General features: G+C 37.9%; 1 protein-coding gene across 1 annotated transcript in view; it reads left to right on the top strand.

Moving 5' to 3' along the window:
- 128up (GTP-binding protein 128up) overlaps positions 1–25,024 on the top strand; it is a 71,740-nt gene extending 46,716 nt beyond the window's left edge. The window contains exons 7-9 of the mRNA XM_070085081.1: positions 4,141–4,270; positions 19,650–19,772; positions 20,565–25,024. Coding sequence (XP_069941182.1) covers positions 4,141–4,270; positions 19,650–19,772; positions 20,565–20,667 — 356 coding nt within the window. The 3' untranslated portion in view covers positions 20,668–25,024. The remainder of the gene's footprint in view (positions 1–4,140; positions 4,271–19,649; positions 19,773–20,564) is intronic.
- Positions 25,025–26,224: the final 1,200 nt, after the last annotated feature.

The raw sequence follows: 26,224 nt of genomic DNA, 5'->3' as shown, positions 1-26,224 counted from the left end.
GATAAAAGAGAAAAAGGTAGCTTACGAGAGGTTTTTACAAAGCAGAACTGTTATAAGAAGAGCAGAGTATATGGAGAGTAAAAGAAGGGTGAAGAGAGTGGTGAGAGATTGCAAAAGGAGAGCAGATGATAGAGTGGGAGAGGCACTGTCAAGAAATTTAAATGAAAATAAGAAAAAATTTTGGAGTGAGTTAAACAAGTTAAGAAAGCCTAGGGAAAGTATGGATTTGTCAGTTAAAAACAGAGTAGGGGAGTTAGTAGATGGGGAGAGGGAGGTATTAGGTAGATGGCGAGAATATTTTGAGGAACTTTTAAATGTTGAGGAAGAAAGGGAGGCGGTAATTTCATGCACTGGCCAGGGAGGTATACCATCTTTTAGGTGTGAAGAAGAGCAGAATGTAAGTGTGGTGGAGGTACGTGAGGCATTACATAGAATGAAAGGGGGTAAAGCAGCTGGAACTGATGGGATCGTGACAGAAATGTTAAAAGCAGGGGGATATATATTGTTGGAGTGGTTGGTACTTTTGTTTAATAATGTATGAAAGAGGGGAAGGTACCTAGGGATTGGCGGAGAGCATGTATAGTCCCTTTATATAAAGGGAAAGGGGACAAAAGAGATTGTAAAAATTATAGAGGAATAAGTTTACCGAGTATACCAGGAAAAGTATACGGTTATAATTGAAAGAATTAGAGGTAAGACAGAATGTAGAATTGCGGATGAGCAAGGAGGCTTCAGAGTGGGTAGGGGATGTGTAGATCAAGTGTTTACATTGAAGCATATATGTGAACAGTATTTAGATAAAGGTAGGGAAGTTTTTATTGCATTTATGGATTTAGAAAAGGCATATGATAGAGTGGATAGAGGAGCAATGTGGCAGATGTTGCAAGTATATGGAATAGGTGGTAAGTTACTAAATGCTGTAAAGAGCTTTTATGAGGATAGTGAGGCTCAGGTTAGGGTGTGTAGAAGAGAGGGAGAATACTTCCTGGTAAAAGTAGGTCTTAGACAGGGATGTGGAATGTCACCATGGTTGTTTAATATATTTATAGATGGGGTTGTAAAAGAAGTAAATGCTAGGGTGTTCGGGAGAGGGGTGGGATTAAATTATGGGGAATCAAATTCAAAATGGGAATTGATACAGTTACTTTTTGCTGATGATACTGTGCTTATGGGAGATTCTAAAGAAAAATTGCAAAGGTTAGTGAATGAGTTTGAGAATGTGTGTAAAGGTAGAAAGTTGAAAGTGAACATAGAAAAGAGTAAGGTGATGAGGGTATCAAATGATTTAGATAAAGAAAAATTGGATATCAAATTGGGGAGGAGGAGTATGGAAGAAGTGAATGTTTTCAGATACTTGGGAGTTGACGTGTCGGCGGATGGATTTATGAAGGATGAGGTTAATCATAGAATTGATGAGGGAAAAAATGGTGAGTGGTGCGTTGAGGTATATGTGGAGTCAAAAAACGTTATCTATGGAGGCAAAGAAGGGAATGTATGAAAGTATAGTAGTACCAACACTCTTATATGGATGTGAAGCTTGGGTGGTAAATGCAGCAGCGAGGAGACGGTTGGAGGCAGTGGAGATGTCCTGTTTAAGGGCAATGTGTGGTGTAAGTATTATGCAGAATATTCGGAGTGTGGAAATTAGGGGAAGGTGTGGAGTTAATAAAAGCATTAGTCAGAGGGCAGAAGAGGGGTTGTTGAGGTGGTTTGGCCATTTAGAGAGAATGGATCAAAGTAGAATGACATGGAAAGCATATAAATCTATAGGGGAAGGAAAGAGGGGTAGGGGTCGTCCTCGAAAGGGTTGGAAAGAGGGGGGTAAAGGAGGTGTTGTGGGCGAGGGGCTTGGACTCCAGCAAGCGTGCATGAGCGTGTTAGATAGGAGTGAATGGAGACGAATGATACTTGGGACCTGACGATCTGTTGGAGTGTGAGCAGGGTAATATTTAGTGAAGGGATTCAGGGAAACCGGTTATTTTCATATAGTCGGACTTGAGTCCTGGAAATGGGAAGTACAATGCCTGCACTTTAAAGGAGGGGTTTGGGATATTGGCAGTTTGGAGGGATATGTTGTGTATCTTTATACGTATATGCTTCTAAACTGTTGTATTCTGAGCACCTCTGCAAAAGCAGTGATAATGTGTGAGTGTGGTGAAAGTGTTGAATGATGATGAAAGTATTTTCTTTTTGGGGATTTTCTTTCTTTTTTGGGTCACCCTGCCTCGGTTGGAGACGACCGACTTGTTGAAAAAAAAAAAAAAATGTACTCTCAGGTTACAAAGAAGTATAGTTCTTGCAATAGGTGTCAGGTGCTTACTGCACAAAATACACACACTCCTAGTTCCTGTATATTTATTAAATCTAAAACTTCCCTCCTGCAGAAACGAGATACTCCACCATAGAAAAGGAATGTTTGGCCCTTATGTGGGGTATCTCCAAACTTAAATTTTATTTACTGGGAAAAGAATTTATTTTAGAAACGGTTCATCTAATTATTTCTCTGACTGGTTAAGTCGTGACAGTCAGTAGAAGATTTGTTGCCTTACGCGACTTCCACATGTTAGAACTTTTTCCTCGCCTATTCTTCTTATACTCCTTGACTATAAGTCTTGGTATGGGGGAGTGTGAGGGAAAAGTTCAACAGATAGGAGTATCGAGCAAGTATATGGTAACAATAGTTTGATTGCCGGCTGCTTGTTAAGGTAGGGTCAGTCTAGCTCCCGCAACCCCCCCCCCCCCCGGCGAAAGGTGACGTGTGGGGCTCCTGTCAAACAGTAATCACTCGACTCACAGCTCCCAGCACTACTGTAAGTACACGTCTGCTCATATTCTAGTGGACTTATTGGTTGAAAGCTTCACTTTTGACCAATAATAAACTTAGTCCTTTCAGCCTTGATATCTCTTAAATGTTTTAATAATCACCACATCTTTTAGGTATTGTACTTATCAAGGAGAGTGATTTCTTAAGCAGTGGGTAACCTGTCTCTCTTTCCAGCTTGGAATGACAGATTGGGGCACCTGCCAACCAACGAGAAGAATTGAAGGAGACGGACTAATGTCCTGAGACGTCCCATGTTGGATCTACCTACCTGTTATGTATGCCAATGCAGGACCTAACCCCTCATCATAGCAGTGGTAACGAACCTGCTTTCCTGTCACCTGGATTAATTATTCATGGCTATAGACTCTGTGAAGAACGAGCCGGTGGGTTGTCACCAACACCTGCGACCCCCCCCCCCCCACATCATCAGCAACGGCTACGATTTCAACAACACGCAGTGTCACCAACACCAGACACCCCAGTATCACTATATATATATATATATTAGCGTTGAGTTCAAATGTCATTTTTTCATTTCATTTTTCATTTTTCTTTCAAATAGGATATACCTTTCATGTTTCACTGTTTTATGTTTGCGTTAATAAATAATAAAGTGTTTATCTTTGTGAATTATTATTTTTTTTCTATTCATTAATTTTCCTGAGGAGGAGCCAGCCTTGGTAATACTGTTTGAAGTTGTTACAGGGCTGAGTAAGCCTTCACACTTACAGCATTGTAAAACTGAACGTGAACCAGACAGACCAGCCCCAGAGGTGGATGGTAGAGGGTTGTTGGGGTTTTCAGCACTATTTCTGTCATCCTGAGTGTTACTTTCGGTCACTAACTGTTCAAAACCATAGCATTCATCTTCCACATTCATCACTGTTAGAACTGTCACTTGGAAAGAGAAGATTCCCAATTTGCTGGGGAGTGAGGTTTTTGCTATTGCAGGGCTTGGTCAACAATGGATACCAAGATGGCTTTCTCTCAATGAGATGCAGGCACCCTGTTTTTTTTTTGTTTGTTTGTTTGTTTGTTTTTTGAGTACAATGACCATGCAAGAATTTTGGTGTAGAACTTAGGCACAGACCCAGGGTTCAAACCCGTACATACTACTACGGCACAGATTGTGAAGCGGTTAATTGAAATTTGTGCAACCAATGGAAGTGAATTCCACTCTGGCACACCTTAATGGAAATGGGCATGCTTCTGTTGGAAATAAAAATTTAAATCTAAATTACATATTGAAGATATGAGCTATGATCGTGCAACTCAAGGTTTTCTTCTGTAATATTAATAGTAATTTCATATTTCAGATCAGATCAGCATTGAAGAGTTGGACATTATCTATCGAATCCCTCATTGTGTGCCAATATCTGCTCACCACAAATGGAACTTTGATGATTTACTAGAGAAAATGTGGGAGTACTTAAACCTTTGTAGAATGTAAGCCAAGAAATCAACAGTTTTTATTGTACAGTATTTTACCTCACTACGATACTTTCATTAGATGTACTGTGCATAACTACAGTAGGGCCCCACTTGTATGGCAGGTTAGGTTCCAGGCTACTGCCGGAAAGCAGAATGCCATTTTTTTCCACTTATAAATGCATGTAAGTGCCAGATAACAAGTTTACACTAACATATAATAAGTTAGCAATAGAATTAGGCATTAAAACAATAAAAAAGTAAAATACACACACAGTACACTCATTATTTACTTCAAAATACTTGTAGTCTTAATGTAGGGCAAAAGGTGAGTAGTATTTACCCTAAGAAGTTAGGTGTGGTAGCCCTCCTGGTCACCCCACCCACACATAATATACTACAACAATGCTTAAAGCTCTGTGGAGTGATAAAATGCATATACAGTACACTCATTACTTTTTTTTTTTTTTTTTTTTTTTTTTTTTAAAAAAGTCGGTCGTCTCCCACCGAGGCAGGGTGACCCAAAAAAGAAAGAAAATCCCCCAAAAAAAGAAAATACTTTCATCATCATTCAACACTTTCACCACACTCACACATTATCACTGCTTTTGCAGAGGTGCTCAGAATACAACAGTTTAGAAGCATATACATATAAAGATACACAACATATCCCTCCAAACTGCCAATATCCCAAACCCCTCTAAAGTGCAGGCATTGTACTTCCCATTTCCAGGACTCAAGTCCGACTATATGAAAATAACCGGTTTCCCTGAATCCCTTCACTAAATATTACCCTGCTCACACTCCAACAGATCGTCAGGTCCCAAGTATCATTCGTCTCCACTCCTATCTAACACGCTCATGCACGCTTGCTGGAAGTCCAAGCCCCTCGCCCACAAAACCTCCTTTACCCCCTCTTTCCAACCCTTTCGAGGACAACCCCTACCCCTCCTTCCTTCCCCTATAGATTTATATGCTTTCCATGTCATTCTACTTTGATCCATTCTCTCTAAATGACCAAACCACCTCAACAACCCCTCTTCTGCCCTCTGACTAATACTTTTATTAACTCCACACCTTCTCCTAATTTCCACACTCCGAATTTTCTGCATAATATTTACACCACACATTGCCCTTAGACAGGACATCTCCACTGCCTCCAACCGTCTCCTCGCTGCTGCATTTACCACCCAAGCTTCACATCCATATAAGAATGTTGGTACTGCTATACTTTCATACATTCCCTTCTTTGCCTCCATAGATAACGTTTTTTGACTCCACATATGCCTCAACGCACCACTCACCTTTTTTCCCTCATCAATTCTATGATTAACCTCATCCTTCATAAATCCATTCGCCGACACGTCAACTCCCAAGTATCTGAAAACATTCACTTCTTCCATACTCCTCCTCCCCAATTTGATATCCAATTTTTCTTTATCTAAATCATTTGATACCCTCATCACCTTACTCTTTTCTATGTTCACTTTCAACTTTCTACCTTTACACACATTCTCAAACTCATTCACTAACCTTTGCAATTTTTCTTTAGAATCTCCCATAAGCACAGTATTATCAGCAAAAAGTAACTGTCAATTCCCATTTTGAATTTGATTCCCCATAATTTAATCCCACCCCTCTCCCGAACACCCTAGAATTTACTTCTTTTACAACCCCATCTATTAATATATTAAACAACCATGGTGACATTACACATCCCTGTCTAAGACCTACTTTTACCGGGAAGTAAGCTCCCTCTCTTCTACACACCCTAACCTGAGCCTCACTATCCTCATAAAAGCTCTTTACAGCATTTAGTAACTTACCACCTATTCCATATACTTGCAACATCTGCCACATTGCTCCTCTATCCACTCTATCATATGCCTTTTCTAAATCCATAAATGCAATAAAAACTTCCCTACCTTTATCTAAATACTGTTCACATATATGCTTAAATGTAAACACTTGATCTACACATCCCCTACCCACTCTGAAGCCTCCCTGCTCATCTGCAATCCTACATTCTGTCTTACCTCTAATTCTTTCAATTATAACCCTACCGTATACTTTTCCTGGTATACTCAGTAAACTTATTCCTCTATAATTTTTACAATCTCTCTTGTCCCCTTTCCCTTTATATAAAGGGACAATACATGCTCTCCGCCAATCCCTAGGTACCTTCCCCTCTTTCATACATTTATTAAACAAAAGTACCAACCACTCCAACACTATATCTCCCCCTGCTTTTAACATTTCTGTCATGATCCCATCAGTTCCAGCTGCTTTACCCCCTTTCATTCTACGTAATGCCTCAGGTACCTCCACCACACTTACATTCTGCTCTTCTTCACTCCTAAAAGATGGTATACAGTGGACCCCCGCATACCGTTGGCCTTGCATAACGTTAAATCCGCATACCGCTACATTTTATCGCCAAGATTTTGCCTCGCATACCACTAAAAAACCCGCTCAACGCTGTTCGTCCGAGACGCGTCTAATGTGCGCCCTTAGCCAGCCTCACATGTTCCGCCGGTGGCATTGTTTACCAGCCAGCCTCCGCGGTAACATCCAAGCATACAATCGGAACATTTCGTATTATTACAGTGTTTTTGGTGATTTTATCTGAAAAATAAGTGACCATGGGCCCCAAGAAAACTTCTAGTGCCAACCCTACAGCAATAAGGGTGAGAATTACTATAGAGATGAAGAAAAAGATCATTGATAAGTATGAAAGTGGAGTGCGTGTCTCCGAGCTGGCCAGGTTGTATAATAAACCCCAAACAACCATCGCTACTATTGGTGGTACAGCTGCTGCTGCTGCTGTACCATCGTCAGCTGCTGCTGCTGCCGTAGTACCATCTGCTGCTGCTGTAGCATCGTCTGCTGCTGCTGTAGCACTGTCAGCTGCTGCTGCTGCTGTACCACCATCAGCTGCTGCTGCTGCTGTACCACCATCAGCTGCTGCTGCTGCTGCTGTACCACCATCAGCTGCTGCTGCTGCTGTAGCATCGTCTGCTGCTGCTGTAGCATCATCTGCTGCTGCTGTAGCACTGTCAGCTGCTGCTGCTGCTGCTGTAGCACTGTCAGCTGCTGCTGCTGTAGCACTGTTGTTGGTGTGGCTTATTGAGAATACCAAGAAACAATTAACCCCAGAGGATTTGCCACCCAGGATAACCCAAAAAAGTCAGTGTCATCGAAGACTGTAACTTATTTCCATTGGGGTCCTTAATCTTCTCTCCCAGGATGCAACCCACACCAGTCAACTAACAACCAGGTCAACAGGGAAAAATGCCTGGAACTAGTGCTCATATTGGTGAATTAAAAGCCAGCAAAGGTTGGTTTGAGAGATTTAAGAATCGTAGTGGCATACACAGTGTGATAAGGCCTGTTCTGGAAGAAAATGCCAAACAGGACCTACAGTACTCAGGAGGAAAAGGCACTCCCAGGACACAGTGTCTCATCAGTCATTGCTGCATCTTCAATAAAGGTAAGTGTCATTTATTCTTCATTTAGTAGAGTAGTACATGCACAATATATATTGTGCATGTACTACTCTACTATTGTGCATGTATCCTTCTCTTTGTGTGTAGGAAAATGTATATTTCATGTGGTAAAAATTTTTTTTTCATACTTTTGGGTGTCTTGCGTGGATTAATTTGATTTCCATTATTTCTTATGGGGAAAATTAATTCGCATAACGATAATTTCGCATAACAATGAGCTCTCTTGCACGGATTAATATCGCTATGCGGGGGTCCACTGTACCTCCCTGGCCAGTGCATGAAATTACCGCCTCCCTTTCTTCCTCAACATTTAAAAGTTCCTCAAAATATTCTCGCCATCTACCTAATACCTCCCTCTCCCCATCTACTAACTCCCCTACTCTGTTTTTAACTGACAAATCCATACTTTCCCTAGGCTTTCTTAACTTGTTTAACTCACTCCAAAATTTTTTCTTATTTTCATTAAAATTTCTTGACAGTGCCTCTCCCACTCTATCATCTGCTCTCCTTTTGCACTCTCTCACCACTCTCTTCACCTTTCTTTTACTCTCCATATACTCTGCTCTTCTTATAACACTTCTGCTTTGTAAAAACCTCTCGTAAGCTACCTTTTTCTCTTTTATCACACCCTTTACTTCATCATTCCACCAATCACTCCTCTTCCCTCCTGCCTCCACCCTCCTATAACCACAAACTTCTGCCCCACATTCTAATACTGCATTTTTAAAACTATTCCAACCCATCTACCTCTTACTCTAACTGTAGCTACAACTAAATAATGATCCAATATATCAGTTGCCCCTCTATAAACATGTACATCCTGGAGCCTACCCATCAACCTTTTTATCCACCAATACATAATCTAACAAACTACTTTCATTACGTGCTACATCATATCTTGTATATTTATTTATCCTCTTTTTCATAAAATATGTATTACTTATTACCAAATTTCTTTCTACACATAGCTCAATTAAAGGCTCCCCATTTACATTTACCCCTGGCACCCCAAATTTACCTACTACTCCCTCCATAACATTTTTACCCACTTTAGCATTAAAATCCCCAACCACCATTACTCTCACACTTGATTCAAAACTCCCCACGCATTCACTCAACATTTCCCAGAATCTCTCTCTCTCCTCTACACTTCTCTCGTCTCCAGGTGCATACACACTTACTATAACCCACTTTTCACATCCAATCTTTATTTTACTCTACATAATCCTTGAATTTATACATTTGTAGTCCCTCTTTTCCTGCCATAACTTATCCCTCAGCATTATTGCTACTCCTTCTTTAGCTCTAACTCTATTTGAAACCCCTGACCTAATCCCATTTATTCCTCTCCATTGAAACTCTCCCACCCCCTTCAGCTTTGTTTCACTTAAAGCCAGGACATCCAGTTTCTTCTCATTCATAACATCCACAATCATCTCTTTCTTATCATTTGCACAACATCCACGCACATTCAGACTTCCCACTTTGACAATTTTCTTCTTCTTATTCTTTTTAGTAATCTTTACAGGAAAAGGGGTTACTAGCCCATTGTTCCCGGCATTTTAGTTGACTTTTACAACACGCATGGCTTACGGAGGAAAGATTCTTATTCCACTTCCCCATGGATATAAAAGGAAAAGTAATAAGACCAAGAACTATTAAGATAAAATCAAAGAAAACTCAGATGAGTGTGTATAAATAAATGTGTACATGTATGTGTAGTGTGACCTAAGTGTAAGTAGAAGTAGCAAGACATGCCTGTAAACCTGCATATTTATGAGACAGACAAAAGACACCAGCAATCCTACCATCATGTAAAACAATTACAGGCTTTCGTTTTACACTCACTTGGCAGGACGGTAGTACCTCCCTGGGTGGTTGCTGTCTACCAACCTACTACCCTTGCCTTAAAATATTTGTAGTCTTAACCCTTAAACTGTCCAAGCAGATCTACGTTCACATGCGTAGTGCTCCAAAAGTAGATCTACGTTTTTTTACATATTTTCAAATATAACAAAAAACAAAAACTAGATAAGTTTTTACACGTTTTCAAATGTAAAAAAGAAAAGATCTACTTTTTTTACATACTTTCAAATGTTGAAAAAACGTAGATCTACGTTTGGACAGTTAAAGGGTTAATGTAGGGTGAAAGGTGAAAAGTATTTATTTGTAGAAAGTCGTGTAGTATGTAGGGTAGTGTAGGGAAGCCAGCCTGGCCACCCCACCCACTATGTTACGGTTCATGAACATTCATACAAACACCTTACATTGTGTACAAATTGTCTCCACAGTGATACAATAAAATAAATAAAGACCAACACTTCCATTCTCATGTAATTTTTAGAAGGAATGATGCTCTGACAAATTATTATTACTATTATTATTATTATTACAAGTTATTATAATCATAATAAAAAAAAGCACTAAACACACAAGGGTTGTGAATTGCTATATATAGAGTGAAGGCATACGAAAGGAATATTTATCTACAGTTATCCCCCAGTGTTTGATTAGGGAAAGTGTAATTCTTCCCACACTCCTACAAAGCCGCTTTGTAAACAAATCTCGTATTTGTAAATTTTTATTCTGTGGGTGTATATATTATATTTATATACTATGTAATGTGTTTGTTATATAATTTTGAAGAAAATATCTTAGATGGATTAATGAAAATATCTATATTAACGTAAAATAAGACATTTAACCCTTTCAGGGTCCATCCCGTAGATCTACGGCTTTACGTTCAGGGTCCAAACCGTAGATCTACGTCATGAGCTCAGCTCACTCAGATAAACTGTGAGTGGTACATTTGGGCCTAGATATGAGAGAATACATCTATGTGGTATGTGTGCACCACATAAAACAAATCCTGCAGCACACTGTGTATAATGAGAGAAAAAAACTGAAATCATGATTTTTCGATTAAAACAGAGACTTTGCAGTGTTTTTTCGTATGTTTTTTATAATTGTATTTGTGATTTCTTGGTCTCATTTGATAGAATGGAAGACCTATTACAGAAATAGAGATGATTTTGATTGGTTTTAGCACTGGAAATGGCTTGAAACTGAGCTCAAAGTAGTGGAAATGTTAAATTTTTGCCGATATTCAAGAGTAAACAAACGACCTCACACGTCTAATACACGCCAGCTGGTGGGTCTAATATACATTCATAAATATGGTGATATTTATACAATTATTACAGTATTGCATAACAGTAAATCTTCTATTTTTTGGTGTGAATAAAAATTCATTATGTGAATAAAAAATCAAAATGGAATTTATTTGTAAAGCCTCAAAACGTAACTAATGAACAGAAAAAATGTTAGTTTAGTTCCAGGAATACCTACATTGTTTATTCTGGACCCTATTTTGAAATTGGAATATTTTGAACTTTGTGTTAAATTGGCCAAATTAACAATTTCCGATCACTTGATTTTGTAGTTGAAACAGTTGACTTGGCAATTTCTTGTGCTCAATCGATAGAATAGAAGTAATACTAGTGAAATAGCTAAGAATTTGGTTGACTGGAATAATGTAATTGGCCTAAAATGGGAGTCAAAGTCGGCAAAATCACCGATTCGTAAATATCGCTGACACATCAAAATTCATGAGATCATAATTTCGTCAATTTTCCATCAAATTTCGTACTTTTTGTTTTATTACCTTCACAAAAAGAATCTCTACCATTTCATAAGAAAAAAATAACAAATTTTTTTTTTTTGAAAATTCTTGGACACTAGGGCACCACTTCAGATTTGGGCCTTGGACCCTGAAGGGGTTAATGTGCCCAAGAGAGATTATTATTAGGTGAGTGGTGCGTTGAGGTATATGTGGAGTCAAAAAACGTTATCTATGGAGGCAAAGAAGGGAATGTATGAAAGTATAGTAGTACCAACACTCTTACATGGGTGTGAAGCTTGGGTGGTAAATGCAGCAGCAAGGAGACGGTTGGAGGCAGTGGTGATGTCCTGTCTAAGGGCAATGTGTGGTGTAAATATTATGCAGAAAATTCGGAGTGTGGAAATTAGGAGAAGGTGTGGAGTTAATAAAAGTATTAGTCAGAGGGCAGAAGAGGGGTTGTTGAGGTGGTTTGGTCATTTAGAGAGAATGGATCAAAGTAGAATGACATGGAAAGCATATAAATCTATAGGGGAAGGAAGGCGGGGTAGGGGTCGTCCTCGAAAGGGTTGGAGAGAGGGGATAAAGGAGGTTTTGTGGGCAAGGGGCTTGGACTTCCAGCAAGCGTGCGTGAGCGTGTTAGATAGGAGTGAATGGAGACGAATGGTACTTGGGACCTGACGATCTGTTGGAGTATGAGCAGGGTAATATTTAGTGAAGGGATTCAGGGAAACCGGTTATTTTCATATAGTCGGACTTGAGTCCTGGAAATGGGAAGTACAATGCCTGCACTTTAAAGGAGGGGTTTGGGATATTGGCAGTTTGGAGGGATATGTTGTGTATCTTTGTATGTGTATGCTTCTAAACTGTTGTATTCTGAGCACCTCTGCAAAAGCAGTGATAATGTGCGAGTGTGGTGAAAGTGTTGAATGATGATGAAAGTATTTTCTTTTTGGGGATTTTCTTTCTTTTTTGGGTCACCCTGCCTCGGTGGGAGATGGCCGACTTGTTGAAAAAAAAAAAAATTACTATGGCGTCATGAGTTGAGAGAGACTTGGTGATTTTAATGTGTACCTGCATGCCAGCACAGTGTGTAAATATATTTAGGTACAGGTACACATAAGCATAATTATCAGAGTACATATAAAATACGCAATAACTTTAAAATGCTTGAAGTTTTGGAAAGTTTCCAGACATAATAGATGTAATCACGGAGAATGTAAACAAACCAGGTGGGGCGTGCCATATTTGAAAGACCACTTGCCGTATAGCAAATTTTGGTCATAATTTGAAATTTTCGTATTAGCGGAATGCCATAAAGCGGGGCCTTACTGTATATGTTAATCAGCATACACAATTTCTGGCTGTGTGAATTCTGGATAAATTTTGGCTCTTTAATTGGTGATAAGTTGACATACGTGGATATTATGAATGAAAAGAAGCTGGATGTCCTGGCTCTAAGTGAAACAAAGCTGAAGTGGGTAGGAGAGTTTCAGTGGGGAGAAATAAATGGGATAAAGTCAAGGGTTTCTAATAGAGTTAGAGCTAAGGAAGGCGTCGCAATAATGTTGAAGGATAAGTTATGGCAGGAAAAGAAGGAATATAAATGCATAAATTCTAGGATTATGGAGTAAAATAAGGGTTGGATGTGAAAATTGGGTTATAGTAAGTGTTTATGCACCTGGAGAAAGATATATATATATATATATATATATATATATATATATATATATATATATATATATATATATATATATATATATATATATATATATATATATTTTTTTTTTTTTTTTCGACAAGTCGGCCGTCTCCCATATATATATATATATATATATATATATACAGTGGACCCCCGCATACCGTTGGCATCACATAACGAATAATCCGCATACCGCTCGCTTTAATCGCGAAAATTTTGCCTCGCATACCGCTCAAAAACCCGCTCACCGCTGTTCGTCTGAGACGCGTCCTATGTGCGCCTTAGCCAGCCTCACATGTTCCGCCAGTGGCATTGTTTACCAGCCAGCCTCCGCGGTAGCATCCAAGCATACAATCGTAACATTTTGTATTATTACAGTGTTTTTGATGATTTTATCTGGAAAATAAGTGACCATGGGCCCCAAGAAAGCTTCTAGTGCCAACCCTACAGCAATAAGGGTGAGAATTACTATAGAGATGAAGAAAAAGATCATTGATAAGTATGAAAGTGGAGTGCGTGTCTCCGAGCTGGCCAGGTTGTATAATAAACCCCAATCAACCATTGCTACTATTGGTGGTACAGCTGCTGCTGCTGCTGCACTGTCAGCTGCTGCTGCTGCTGCACTGTCAGCTGCTGCTGCTGCTGTAGCATCGTCTGCTGCTGCTGTAGCATCGTCTGCTGCTGCTGTACCACTGTCAGCTGCTGCTGCTGCTGTAGCATCGTCTGCTGCTGCTGTAGCATCGTCTGCTGCTGCTGTAGCACTGTTGTTGGTGTGGCTTATTGAGAATATACCAAGAAACAATTAACCCCAGAGGATTTGCCACCCAGGATAACCCAAAAAAGTCAGTGTCATCGAAGACTGTCTAACTTAGTTCCATTGGGGTCCTTAATCTTGTCTCCCAGGATGCAACCCACACCAGTTGACTAACACCCAGGTGAACAGGGAAAATGCTTGGAACTAGTGCTCATATTGGTGAATTTAAAGCCAGGAAAGGTTGGTTTGAGAGATTTAAGAATCGTAGTGACATACACAGTGTGATAAGGCATGTTCTGGAAGAAAATACCAAACAGGACCTACAGTACTCAGGAGGAAAAGGCACTCCCAGGACACAGTGTCTCATCAGTCATTGCTGCATCTTCAATAAAGGTAAGTGTCATTTATTCTTCATTTAGTAGACTAGTACATGCACAATATATACTGTGCATGTACTACTCTACTATTGTGCATGTATCCTTCTCTTTGTGTGTAGGAAAATGTATATTTCATGTGGTAAAAAAAATTTTTTCATACTTTTGGGTGTCTTGCACGGATTAATTTGATTTCCATTATTTCTTATGGGGAAAATTCATTCGCATACCGATTATTTCGCATACCAATGAGCCCTCTTGCACGGATTAAAATCGGTATGCGGGGGTCCACTGTATGTGTGTGTGTGTGTGTGTGTATATATATATATATATATATATATATATATATATATATATATATATATATATATATATATATATATATATATATATATATATATATATATTCAACAAGTTGGCCGTCTCCCACCGAGGCAGGGTGACCCAAAAAAGAAAGAAAATCCCCCAAAAAAGAAAATACTTTCATCATTCAACACTTTCACCACACTCACACATTATCACTGCTTTTGCAGAGGTGCTCAGAATACAACAGTTTAGAAGCATATACGTATAAAGATACACAACATATCCCTCCAAACTGCCAATATCCCAAACCCCTCCTTTAAAGTGCAGGCATTGTACTTCCCATTTCCAGGACTCAAGTCTCACTATGAAAATAACTGGTTTCCCTGACTCCCTTCACTAAATATTACCCTGCTCACACTCCAACAGATCGTCAGGTCCCAAGTACCATTCATCTCCATTCACTCCTATCTAACACGCTTACGCACGCTTGCTGGAAGTCCAAGCCCCTTGCCCACAAAACCTCCTTTACCCCCTCACTCCAACCCTTTCGAGGATGACCCCAACCTCGCCTTCCTTCCCCTATAGATTTATATGCTTTCCATGTCATTCTACTTTGATCCATTCTCTCTAAATGACCAAACCACCTCAACAACCCCTCTTCTGCCCTCTGACTAATACTTTTATTAACTCCACACCTTTTGTTAATTTCCACACTCTGAATTTTCTGCATAATATTTACACCACACATTGCCCTTAGACAGGACATCTCCACTGCCTCCAACCGTCTCCTCGCTGCTGCATTTACCACCCAAGCTTCACACCCATATAAGAGTGTTGGTACTACTATACTTTCATACATTCCCTTCTTTGCCTCCATAGATAACGTTTTTTGACTCCACATATACCTCAATGCACCACTCACCTTTTTTCCCTCATCAATTCTATGATTAACCTCATCCTTCATAAATCCATCCGCCGACACGTCAACTCCCAAGTATCTGAAAACATTCACTTCTTCCATACTCCTCCTCCCCAATTTGATATCCAATTTTTCTTTATCTAAATCATTTGATACCCTCATCACCTTACTCTTTTCTATGTTCACTTTCAACTTTCTACCTTTACACACATTCCCAAACTCATGCACTAAACTTTGCAATTTTTCGTTAGAATCTCCCATAAACACAGTATCATCAGCAAAAAGTAACTGTGTCAATTCCCATTTTGAATTTGATTCCCCATAATTTAATCCCACCCCTCTCCCAAACACCCTAGCATTTACTTCTTTTACATCCCCATCTATAAATATATTAAACAACCATGGTGACATTACACATCCCTGTCTAAGACCTACTTTTACCGGGAAGTATTCTCCCTCTCTTCTACACACCCTAACCTGAGCCTCACTATCCTCATAAAAGCTCTTTACAGCATTTAGTAACTTACCATCTATTCCATATACTTGCAACATCTGCCACATTGCTCCTCTATCCACTCTATCATATGCCGTTTCTAAATCTATAAATGCAATAAAAACTTCCCTACCTTTATCTAAATACTGTTCACATATATGCTTCAATGTAAACACTTGATCTACACATCCCCTACCCACTCTGAAGCCTCCCTGCTCATCCGCAATCCTACATTCTGTCTTACCTCTAATTCTTTCAATTATAACCCTACCATATACTTTTCCTGGTATACTCAGTAAACTTATTCCTCTAGAATTTTTACATTCTCTTTTGTCCCCTTTCCCTTTATATAAAGGGACTATACATGCTCTCCGCCAATCCCTAGGTACCTTCCCCTCTTTCATACATTTATTAAATAAAAGTACCAACCACTCCAACACTATATCCCCCCTGCTTTTAACATTTTTGTCATGATCCCATCAGTTCCAGCTGCTTTACCCCCTTTCATTCTACGTAATGCCTCACGTACCTCCACCACACTTACATTCTGCTCTTCTTCACTCCTAAAAGATGGTATACCTCCCTGGCCAGTGCATGAAATTACCGCCTCCCTTTCTTCCTCAACATTTAAAAGTTCCTCAAAATATTCTCACCATCTACCTAATACCCCCCTCTCCCCATCTACTAACTCCCGTACTCTGTTTTTAACTGACAAATCCATACTTTCCCTAGGCTTTCTTAACTTGTTTAACTCACTCCAAAATTTTTTCTTATTTTCATTAAAATTTCTTGACAGTGCCTCTCCCACTCTATCATCTGCTCTCCTTTTGCACTCTCTCACCAGAGAGAAATAGATAGATAGATGGATAGATAGATAGATGGATAGATAGACAGATGGATAGATAGAGAGAGAGAAATAGATAGAGAGAGAGAGAAATAGATAGAGAGAGAGAAATAGATAGAGAAATAGAGAGATAAATAGATAGAGAAATAGAGAGATAGAGAAATAGATAGAGAAATAGATAGAGAAATAGAGAGATAGATATTGAGATATTGAGAAATGTTCAGTGAGTGCATGGGGAGTTTTGAACCAAGTGAGAGAGTACTTGTGGTTGGGGATCTCAATGCTAAAGTAGGTAAAAATGTTGTGGAGGGAGTAGTAGGTAAATTTGGGGTGCCAGAGGTAAATGAAAATGGGGAGCCTTTAATTGAACTTATGTATAGAAAGAGGTTTGGTAATAAGTACAGGAGGGCCCCACTTATACGGCAGGTTAGGTTCCAGGCTACCGCCGTAAAGCGGAAACCGCCGTAAAGTGGAACACCCTTTTTTTCCACTTATAAATGCATACAAACACTAGATAACAAGTTTACACTAACATATATTAAGTTAGCAATAGAACCAGGCTTCAAAAAACAATAAAAAAGTACAATACACACATAGTGCACTCATTACTTACCTTAAAATATTTATAGTCTTAATCTAGGGTGAGACAAGTAGTATTTATTGTAAGAAATCAAGTGTGGTATGTATGGTGTCAGCCAGGCTACCATACCAGGCCACCCCACCCACACATACTATTCTATGATATTTAAGCATCCCAGAGTGATAAAATGTATATACAGTTCACTCATTACTTACCTTAAAATATTTGTAGTCTTAATGTAGGGTCAGGAGTAAGTAAATGAGATAAAACGAATAAATGAGAGAGAGAAAGAATGAGTACATGAGAGGGGACAGGCGCAGAGTTATGTAAACAAACCAGGCGAACGTAAGTTTTGTAAACAAACGAAGTGTACACGTCTGGTTTGTGTACAAGTTACATTGTGTACAGGTTGTCTCTACATTGATACGGTAGAATTAATAAAGAAGAACACTCCCATTCTCATGTAACATCATTTTGAGAAGAAATGAAGCTCTGAGTGAAGGCAATGGAAATAAGTCACACTGACTTTTTTGGGTTATCCTAGGTTCTCTACACGTATGTTGTTATGTATGATAATCTATGTAACTATTTGTGTATACCTGAATAAACTTACATACATACGAAAGGAATAATTTTCTACAGTTACCCCCAGTAACACATTTTCTCTTATGTTAGATTAGAGAAAATGTGATTCTTGCCGTCACTTGTACAAGTTATGTAGCTACCACATCTTATATTTATGTTTATTTATTCTATTGTGGGGTGTATTTATCATCTTTTTATGTTATGTATCGTGTTTATTATATAATTTTGAAAAAAATATCATGGATGGATTAATGAAAATGTGTATATTAACGTAATATACGACATTTAATGAGACTCGGTGAGTATTGTTATTATTATTATCATTTCTAATATGGCGTCACTTGTGCAAGTCGTCTGCTACCACATCTCACATTTATGTTTATTTATTCTACTGTGGGGTGTATTTATCTTATTTATATGTTATGCATCGTGTTTATTATATAATTTTGAAAAAAATATCATGGATGGATTAATGAAATTGTGTATATTACCGTAATATACGACATTTAATGAGACTCGGTGAGTATTGTTATTATTATCATTTCTAATATGGCGTCACTTGTGCAAGTCGTCTGCTACCACATCTCACATTTATGTTTATTTATTCTACTGTGGGGTGTATTTATCTTATTTATATGTTATGCATCGTGTTTATTATATAATTTTGAAAAAAATATCATGGATGGATTAATGAAAATGTGTATATTAACGTAATATACGACATTTAAATGACTCGATGATTATTATTATCATTACTAATATGACGTCTGGAGACATAAGACACTTACCAATTTTAATGTGTACCTGCATGCCAGCACAGTATGTAAGTTTATTTAGGTACAGGTATACATAAGTATAATTATCTGAGTATATATAAAATATGAAATAACTTTTAAAAACATTTGAAATTTTGGAGTTTCCAGACAAAATGGAGAGACTTAGTGCTTACTGAGCTCATGGAGAATGTAAACAAACAGGGTGGGGCACGGTGACCGTATTAGAAAGTCAGGTGGGGGGAGCCGTATAGCGAGTTTTGGTCATAATTTGAAATGTCCGTATTAGCGGAACGCCGTAAAGTGAAACGCCGTAAAGCGGGGCCTTCCTGTAATAAATATTTTATGAAAAAGAGGATACATAAATACATAGGATATGATATAGCACGTAATGAAAGTAGTTTGTTAGGTTATGTATTGGTGGATAAAAGGTTGATGGGTAGGCTTCAGGATGTACATGTTTATAGAGGGGCATAGGATATATCAGATCATTATCTAGTTGTAGCTACTGTTAGAGTAAGAGATAGATGGGACAAAAGGAAAATGGCAACAGTAAGTAAGAGAGAGGTGAAAGTTTATAAACTAAACTAAAAAAAAAAAGCAACATTTAGGTATCTATTTTTGTCAACTTTTCACCTTTCCAGAAGGCTTTTTCAGTCAAACAGAGTCGATTTTAACACTAGAGACAGTAGAGGAAGTAGAAAAGTAATTGTCTTGATAGAAAGCAGGTCAGTTCCTTAACCTTCTGTCAAGGCTGAGGGACTGATCACCTTAAAATTCCCTCACCACTTCTGTCTCCAGTGTTATAATCATCATCTGTATTCAGCTGAAGAAGCCTGCTTCTTAGGCAAAGTTTTGAACATGTCTTAACTCATCAACTTATTAATATTTATACTATTTTTAATGTGATGTATAATTGTCAAATTATTTACGTATTCACAGTTACACCAAACCAAAGGGCCAGCTACCAGACTACAGTGCGCCAGTTGTACTACGGGCAGATAAAAAGACTGTCGAAGATTTTTGTAACAAAATTCATCGTACCATTATAAGGGAGTTTAAATAGTAAGTGAAACTGATGGTTCACAAGTAGACTTTTCTTCACATAACTGATCAGTTTAGAAGCATATATAATGTACCCCTCCAAACTGCCAACATCCCAAACCCCCTCCTTTAAAGTGCACCCATTTCCAGTACTCAAGTCCAGCTATATAAAAATAACTGGTTTCCCTGAATCCCTTCACTAAATATTACCCTGCTCACACTCCAACAGCTCGTCAGGTCCCAAAAACCATTCGTCTCCATTCATTCCTATCTAATGTGGTCACGCATGCATGCTGGAAGTCCGAGCCCCTCGCCCACGAAACCTCCCTCCCTCCAACCTTTCCTAGGACAACCCCTACCCTGCTTTCCTTCCTGTACAGATTTATATGCTCTCCAAGTTATTTTACTTTGAGCCATTCTCTCTAAATGACCAAACCACCTCAACAACCCCTCTTCATCCCTCTGGCTAATACTTTTAGTAACTCCACACCTCCTTCTAATTTCCACACTATGAATTCTCTGCATAATATTTACACCACACATTGCCCTTAGACACAGCATCTTCACTGCCTCCAGCCTCCTCCTTGCTGCAGCATTTACAACCCATGCTTCACACTCATATAAGAGTGTTGGTACCACTATACTCTTGTACACTCCCCTTCTTTACCTAAATGGATAACGTTGTCTCCACAGATACCTCAAAGCACTATTCACCTTTTTTTCTTAATCAATTCTATGGTTAACCTCATCCTTCATAATAAACCCATCATCATTGTTTATCTTATACGCACATATATTTATTTTTATTTTCAGTGCCCTAGTGTGGGGAAGCTCAGTAAAACATCAGCCACAGAAGGTGGGAAAAGAACATGTCTTGAATGATGAAGATGTTGTCCAGATTTGCAAGAAAGTTTAAAAAAAAAAAAGTTTAAGATTGGTGTATTGGATTCTAATACTTCAGAAAGGAGTATGCACATTGTTAACCCAAAGTACTCATCTCGAAGAGTATTCTTTAACCCTTTGACTGTCGCGGCCATATATATACGTCTTACGAGGTACCGTGTTTGACGTATATATACTCATAAATTCTAGCGGCTTCAAATCAAGCAGGAGAAAGCTGGTAGGCCCACACGTGAGAGAATGGGTCTGTGTGGTCAGTGTGCACCATATAAAAAAAATCCTGGAGCACGCAGTGCATAATGAGAAAAAAAAACTCCGACCGTTTTTTTTCATTGAAATGCCGACTTTGTGGTCTATTTTCGTATAGTATTTATGGTTGTATTCTCGTTTTCTTGGTCTCATTTGATAGAATGGAAAACATATTATAGAAATAGAGGTGATTTTGATTGATTTTACTATAAAAAGAACCTAGAAATGGAGCTCAAAGTAGGGGAAATGTTTGATTTTTACCAATGTTCAAAAGTAAACAAATGATGCCATTGTCCAATAAATGTCCAACTAGCCATTCTAATATGCAGTCATAAATGGGTTGATGTTATTTATACAATTATTACAGTATTGCAGTAGTCTGTATAACAGTAAATCTTGTATTTTTTGTTTGAATAAAATTTCAAAATAGAAAGCAAGAGTAATATCAGAGGGGCCTGGAGACATGACTGATGAACAAAGAAAATGTTATTTTAGAGCCAGGAATGTCTGCATTGTTCATTCTGGACCTTATTTGAAATTGTCATATTTTTTAGTTTTCGTGAAATTGGCCAAATTGCAAATTTCTGACCACATTATTAGGTAGTTGAAATCGGTAAATGGGCAGTTTCTTGTACTCAATCGATAGAAAAAATGGAGTTCTAAAGAAATAGCTATGAGTTTGGGCGACTGGAACAATGGAATTAGCCGAAAATAAGGCTCAAAGTGGGCGAAATCGCCGATTTGTAAATAGCGCCGAGGTCACTAACTTCGCGAGAGCATAATTCCGTCAGTTTTCCATCAAATTTCGTTTTTTTGGTGTCATTACAATCGGGAAAAGATTCTCTATCATTTCATAAGAAAAAATTTTTTTTTTTTTAAATTTTGCGACACCAGGAGACACCTCAGGATTGAGGGTTGCGACAGTCAAAGGGTTAATAACCTCAGTCATGACACTAATTATAATTTCAGTATTTTTTCTTTAAGTTTTCTGACACTTAAGTTGATTGTGTTCTTATCTGGTCATAACTTTAGCAGTGTTGATAAGCATGATGAATTTCTCACGATACTTGGAACATGTCATTGTTATTCTTCATAGATGGAGAGACTAACTTATATCAAAGGTGACAGTCTTTCTTTCTTTTAACACACCGGCCGTATCCCACCGAGGCAGGGTGTCCCAAAAGGAAAAACAAAAGCTTCTCCTTTTACACTTAGTAATATATACTACAGGAGAAGGGATTACTAGCCCCTTGCTCCTGGCATTTTAGTTGCCTCTTACAACACGCATGGCTTACGGAGGAAGAATTCAAAAGGTGACAGTGTTAATCATTATTTAAAGGTAATGATAAGCAAATACATACAGCTCGTGTTATAACTTTAATTTTATTATAAATTTCTAAATTTATTGTGAATCCCTGAATTGGCTTCAAATATGTGGCAACAAATTAACAATTTTTCATCAAATGTGGTACTATATACATTCCTAGTACCAGTTGAGCTTTTTTATGACAGGTTTAGAGCACTTCAGGAATTTGGTATCTGGCAAGCATATTATTTCCTCTTAGTTTTTACCCCTGATGAATTTTGGAAAGGTGCACTTACCAGATAGCTTCAAAGAATTTATAGTACTTTGAACCACTTCATTTGATACTTCAGATCTTTCTCTCCCTCTCTCTCTTCCCCCTGATAGTGTTTTTTTTTATATATACAATTTATCCTATTTATCACATCTGGCAATTAACATTTCTTAACACCAGGACATGAAACTTAGTTTTGCTGGCTAAGAAAATGTTTAATTTTCAGTATACATTTAGTATACCTATGGTATACTTATGTTCATGTTCACCCAATTTGGTGCATTGTATGTGTAGCCATCTCTTTCCCTTCCCATCAAAAAAATTAACAGATTTTCCTTGTCAGTGCTTACTGGGCTATGTATATTTTTAAGTGTTATTCATTCAAAACAAATTCATGATTGTGAAAGATTCTATTTAATTGCAGATTACATTTTGTTTACAAACTTGATTGAAGGAATTGGAGCTGCCCTTCCTTCCATTTCCCAGGCATTATATGATCTAGATGGGGTTAACACTTTCCAAGATTTATAATTTGTTTAAAACTCACTTGTACAAAGGTGTTTATTTCTCGTTGAACATGCCACTGGTGTTGTTGGCGAGTTGAAGCGACAGATTAGTGTGCTGTGATCTGAATACCAAGTTTAGCTGCATGTCACTAATTCATGATGTACATAAATATTAGTGAAGTACAGTGGAACCTCTACTTGCGAGTTTAATCCGTTCCATGACCTTGCTTGCAACTGGATTTGCTCGTTTGCAGAGTCAATTTTCCTCATTTAAATTAATTGAAATGCAATTAATCCATTCCAGTGGAATTCTGTACCTCAATAATTTCGCTAATATCAACTCTATGGTTTATTTATTTATCTCACTTCATCTAATATGACATAATATACAATATAAATCACATAGAAACCTGATATATAGTCCAAAATTAATAAAATATGTCATTCATGTAGTGGTATGGGCGGTGGTGGACGGGAGTTTGTCTGAAGAGCGGACAAAATTCTTCTTGAATAATTTCGCTAATGTCATCTATACGGCTTATTTATCTATCACAGTTCATCTAGCATGATATAACAAACAATATAAATAACACAGAAACCTGATATATACTCTAGAATGAATAAAATGTCATTATATATGTGGCAGCAGTGGCGGCCGATGAGTGTTTGTCTGGAGACAGGACAAAATACTTCTTGAATACACCTACTATCCGACTTATGACCGAGTTTGGTTCCGAGAAACCAGTCGTAAGTCGAACTTTACTACTGAATATCAACATAACATTTTTGTAATGACTTTATTTTATTGTTTTATTTTGGTATTTCATGTTTTACTTTACTTTTTATGCTGTTAGTACTGTATTTTATACTGTAAGGTTTAGGATAAACACTGTGTACAACACAAACACTTTGTTTATTTCCCAGAAATTTGGCATAAAAAAAAAAGTCGTAAGTCGAGTCGTCGTAAGTCGAGCAGGTCGTAAGTCGGATGGTAGATGTACGTATTTCGCTGTCAACTCTACGGCTTATTTATCTATCACAGTTCATCTAATATGAAATAATAAACAATATAAATAACATGGAAACCTGATATATACTCTAGAATGAATAAAATATGTCATTATGTAACAGGTGGAGGCGGCCACAACCGCTCCCTCTTTGTTGTGGTAAACTCTGCCATCTAGTGATGGCCTTTTGAAGCCGTCTATTATTATAATTATTATGTAGTACATTATTATTATATATATTATTATTATACATATATTATTATATGCATTATACATATTATTGTTATTATTACAGTATAAATAATTTGTAATTTTTATTCACACAAAAAATAAGATTTACTGTTATGCTTTATTGCAATAATTGTATAAATTATGTCAACCCATTCATGACTGCATATTGGAATGGACAGTGACGTCATCTGTTTACTCTTGAACATAGCCAAAACAGTCGAACATTTCTCCTATGTTGAGTTCAATTTCAAGGTACTTTTTGTCATGAAAGCAGTCAAAATCATATCTATTTCTGTAATATATCTTCCATTCTATCAAATGAGACCAAAAACACACGAATACAACCATAAAAACCATACGAAAATACCGCTAAGGGGTGGCTAATTGCTGAGAAGTGACCTCCATTATTTATACTCCAATTTCTTTCATTTTTGGTGTAAGTTAAGAAGCATCTTTCCATCATACATTGCCCAAGTTTCAATAAGATAGTCCAACAAACAAATGAGATACAGTTCCCTAGATCAAGAGCAAGAGCCCCTCACCAGCATCAAGGAACCTGCCTTGAGGTCTGCTCGCTTTTGGAAATTTTGCTCTTGTATGGAAGTGAAAAATTGTCCCATTGACTGCTCATATTTGGAAAAACTCGCACGTGGATGCGCTCGCAAGTAGAGGTTCCACTGTATTTGTAAATCTAGTATATTTAAATAGCAGATGTGCTTCATACTTTATTAACAAGTATCTGTTCATGAAGTAATGTGTAAAAATTAAAAGCAAGATGTTTTAGTTAACAATTTGAAAATATTCATGTGGATCTTATTTTCTCAAACAAATATAAATGCCATATATTGCTGCCGAGTTGTATTTATTGAAACCTGGGACTAGCTCTCTAAGGACTTAAATTATATATAAGTGCCTAGAATATTTTCAGTATTAGATACAGAACTAAATTTTAATTTATGCATTGCTGTATGACCCTTGTAGATTTAGTGCTTCTTTTTGATTATAATATGCATTACATTAGGGCTGCTCCATAATTTTTTTTTTTTTTAAATCTGAAGTGCCTTTAAATACAAGTTTTGCTTTCTCTTATAACTGCCATTTCCACTGTGTGGGATAGCTTGACAGAAATAGGTGAATTATGATAATAAAGGTTAGTCAAACTTTAGTTTTATTCCCATTTTATTTATACTCATAGGAATTGGACTGATGCTCCAATTCCTGAATCAAACCTGAATGCCTTCCATTTCTCCAGGTGCTGATTGACCTATGGATTTAGTGCTGTCCCTATGAAAATAATATAGATGCAGTCACTGTGGATTACAACTACAGTGAAACCCTGAGTTTTGGCCGCTTCAAGTTTTGACCTCTTTTTTTGGCGAAATTTTGTCCCGAGTTTCGGCCGGCATACCAGACTTGTCTGCCTGCCCGCGCAGGCGTCGTAAGTCAGTCTAGCTTTGTTTATCCTTGAGTGAACATTACCCTGCGTGCTCATCCAAACATTTCACAATATTCATTGTGAAATGTATATTCATTGTGTTTTGTGCTTGTTTATTGATTGTGACTGTGAAATAAGCCACCATGGGCCCAAAGAAACCTAGTAGCAGCTCTTTGGTAAAGAAAGTGAGAAACACCAAAGACGTGAAGGAGATAGTACAAAAATACGAGAGTGGCGTACGTGTGGGCGAGCTTGCCAGCGTGTGGCAAAAACAAAATAAAACAATCACTTCTATCCTGGTGAAGAGAAAAGAACTCAAGGAAGCTGATGTTACAAAAAAGTGTTGACATATTGACCAAAAGTAGATTCCAAACAGTCGAAGAGGTTGAGAAGTTGTTGGTGTGGATCAACAATAAACAGATAGCGAGTGATGGTGTTTCGGAGTCGATCATTTGTGAAGAGGCAAGGCAGTTACATGTCGAGCTTGTAAAGAAAATGCCTGGAACCAGTGCTGATGTTAGTGAATTTAAGGCCATGAGTGGCTGGTTTGACAGATTTAAGATAAGGC

This window comes from Cherax quadricarinatus, chromosome 15 (assembly GCF_038502225.1).
Source record: "Cherax quadricarinatus isolate ZL_2023a chromosome 15, ASM3850222v1, whole genome shotgun sequence".
In the NCBI taxonomy this organism is placed as follows: Eukaryota; Metazoa; Arthropoda; class Malacostraca; order Decapoda; family Parastacidae; genus Cherax; species Cherax quadricarinatus.
The sequence above is the reverse complement of the archived record's forward strand: the minus strand, read 5'-3'. Positions and strand labels throughout refer to the sequence as shown.